General features: G+C 37.9%; 1 protein-coding gene across 1 annotated transcript in view; it reads right to left on the bottom strand.

Annotated features, from left to right (window-relative positions):
• Positions 1-1,597: 1,597 nt before the first annotated feature.
• The window catches only part of LOC117945425 (zinc finger protein 184-like), a 4,647-nt gene continuing 4,515 nt past the window's right edge, over positions 1,598-1,729 (bottom strand). Inside the window, exon 3 of the mRNA XM_034872912.1 lies at positions 1,598-1,618. Within this exon, the coding sequence (XP_034728803.1) occupies positions 1,615-1,618 (4 nt within the window). The 3' untranslated portion in view covers positions 1,598-1,614. The remainder of the gene's footprint in view (positions 1,619-1,729) is intronic.

Raw genomic sequence — 1,729 nt, forward strand, 5'->3', positions numbered from 1 at the left:
TGCAAATAGGTGGATGTTTTCTAGATTACAATTGTAGCCATATACATTGAAAACAAAACAATCTTGTTTTAACAAATCACTTGGCAAATTAAAATGCCCCCTTTTGGATCTGTATCTGTGTGTAGAACGTCACCATTATATCTTTGCTTCATTGTTAGGACACCAGCAGATCTTTCTGAGCAGTGAGAAAACCATAACTCATAACCCATCTGAGTTCTCCAAAAATTGACATCACTTGAAGTTGAAAGAGATTCCTGACAAAACGATAAATCTGTGGTCAGCTGTTAAAAAGAATAAAAACAATGCTTTACGTTAAGTAAAATTTCTTAACCCCCTGGCATTTCCAGAAACTGTAGACAATGAAAAATTTGCAAGTACAAGAAGCTCATAAGATACTACAAAACAAGTAACCTAATAATGTTATGAGCGTCAACCTGCACTCTACAATAATAACTAGGTTATTGGTGGAAAAGTGTGAAAAGAAAAGAAAAGAGACCAACATATTTTATATAAATAGTCTCTCAGAATGTGGGTCAGTAAACATATTCTTTAAGAGATATATTATATCCAACAGAAATGTTTTCTAAACAAAACTTAGGCCCAGGCTTAACAATAAGGCAACACAAATAGACTCATTTTGTCTGTGTGCCAAACAAACACATACAAAAATAATATATTTTAGTCAGACATTATCAAGAATGCTCATCATTCAGGTGGTTGAGGTCACAGTCAGTATAGACCAGTAATACAGGTGATTTCCTTCCCATCGATAAAGGCTCGTGCTCCAACAAAGAAGGAAAGGCTTTCCTCGCTGCGTGCCTTCCTCACCAAAGGCCCCATTTTCAGTCTAGGTAGAGGGAGAGCTTCAGAGAAGCGGAGCTTGTTCTCACACATGATGGGTGATTTCCTGCTGCCTTCCAGGGCGCATCTCTGTAGGATCTCCGGGAGAATGTGATGGTGATTGCTATCGGCCGAGAGCCGGCAGGTTTTGGTTTCCCAATACGACGAACAACGCCGCAGTTGGGAGCTTGTTATTTTCATCTGGGAGAATACTCCGACAATGCTCTACAACTTTGTCCTTTATATTGTTTGCAGAGTTTTTGGCCACGCTGTAGAGTTTCAGATTCCATCTTCTGGAGTACACTGTAAACCTTTTTACAGTTACAGCAAAATTTACAGCTAAAATCTCACAGTATCTTCATGTCATTGTTTTCATGTTATACAGGATCATACTGTAAGTGGCAATGCATTGCAGATTACAGATATTTAATGTTAATCAAAGTGCAGTGGAGTTGTAAATATATCTGGGTTTTTTTAAAGATTCTTTTGTAACTGCTCACTGTGTGAGTTTAAAAAGAAAATTCACTATCTATATGCATAATGTGCCTTTGCAAAGTGTGGGTCCTTCTCACGTGAGCATTCAAAATAGTTGCGTCGGAAATCGTTCCCACATTTTGCAAATGAACGGCTTTTCACATGTTTAGGATTCTCATGTGGACTCTCGACTCATCGCTACATCGGAAATCTACCCCACGTTCTTCCAATATACGGCTTCCTATCTATATGTATCTATATGTATCTATATCTCTATGGATTTTCGTGTGGATATTCAATTCATCTCTACGTCTGAAACCTTTCCCACATGTTTTACAAGTACAGTGGGTACGGAAAGTATTCAGACCCCTTTAAATTTTTCACTCTTTGTTTCATTGCAGCCTTTTTCCAAAAA

The sequence above is a fragment of the Etheostoma cragini genome, chromosome 5 (genome assembly GCF_013103735.1).
Source record: "Etheostoma cragini isolate CJK2018 chromosome 5, CSU_Ecrag_1.0, whole genome shotgun sequence".
In the NCBI taxonomy this organism is placed as follows: Eukaryota; Metazoa; Chordata; class Actinopteri; order Perciformes; family Percidae; genus Etheostoma; species Etheostoma cragini.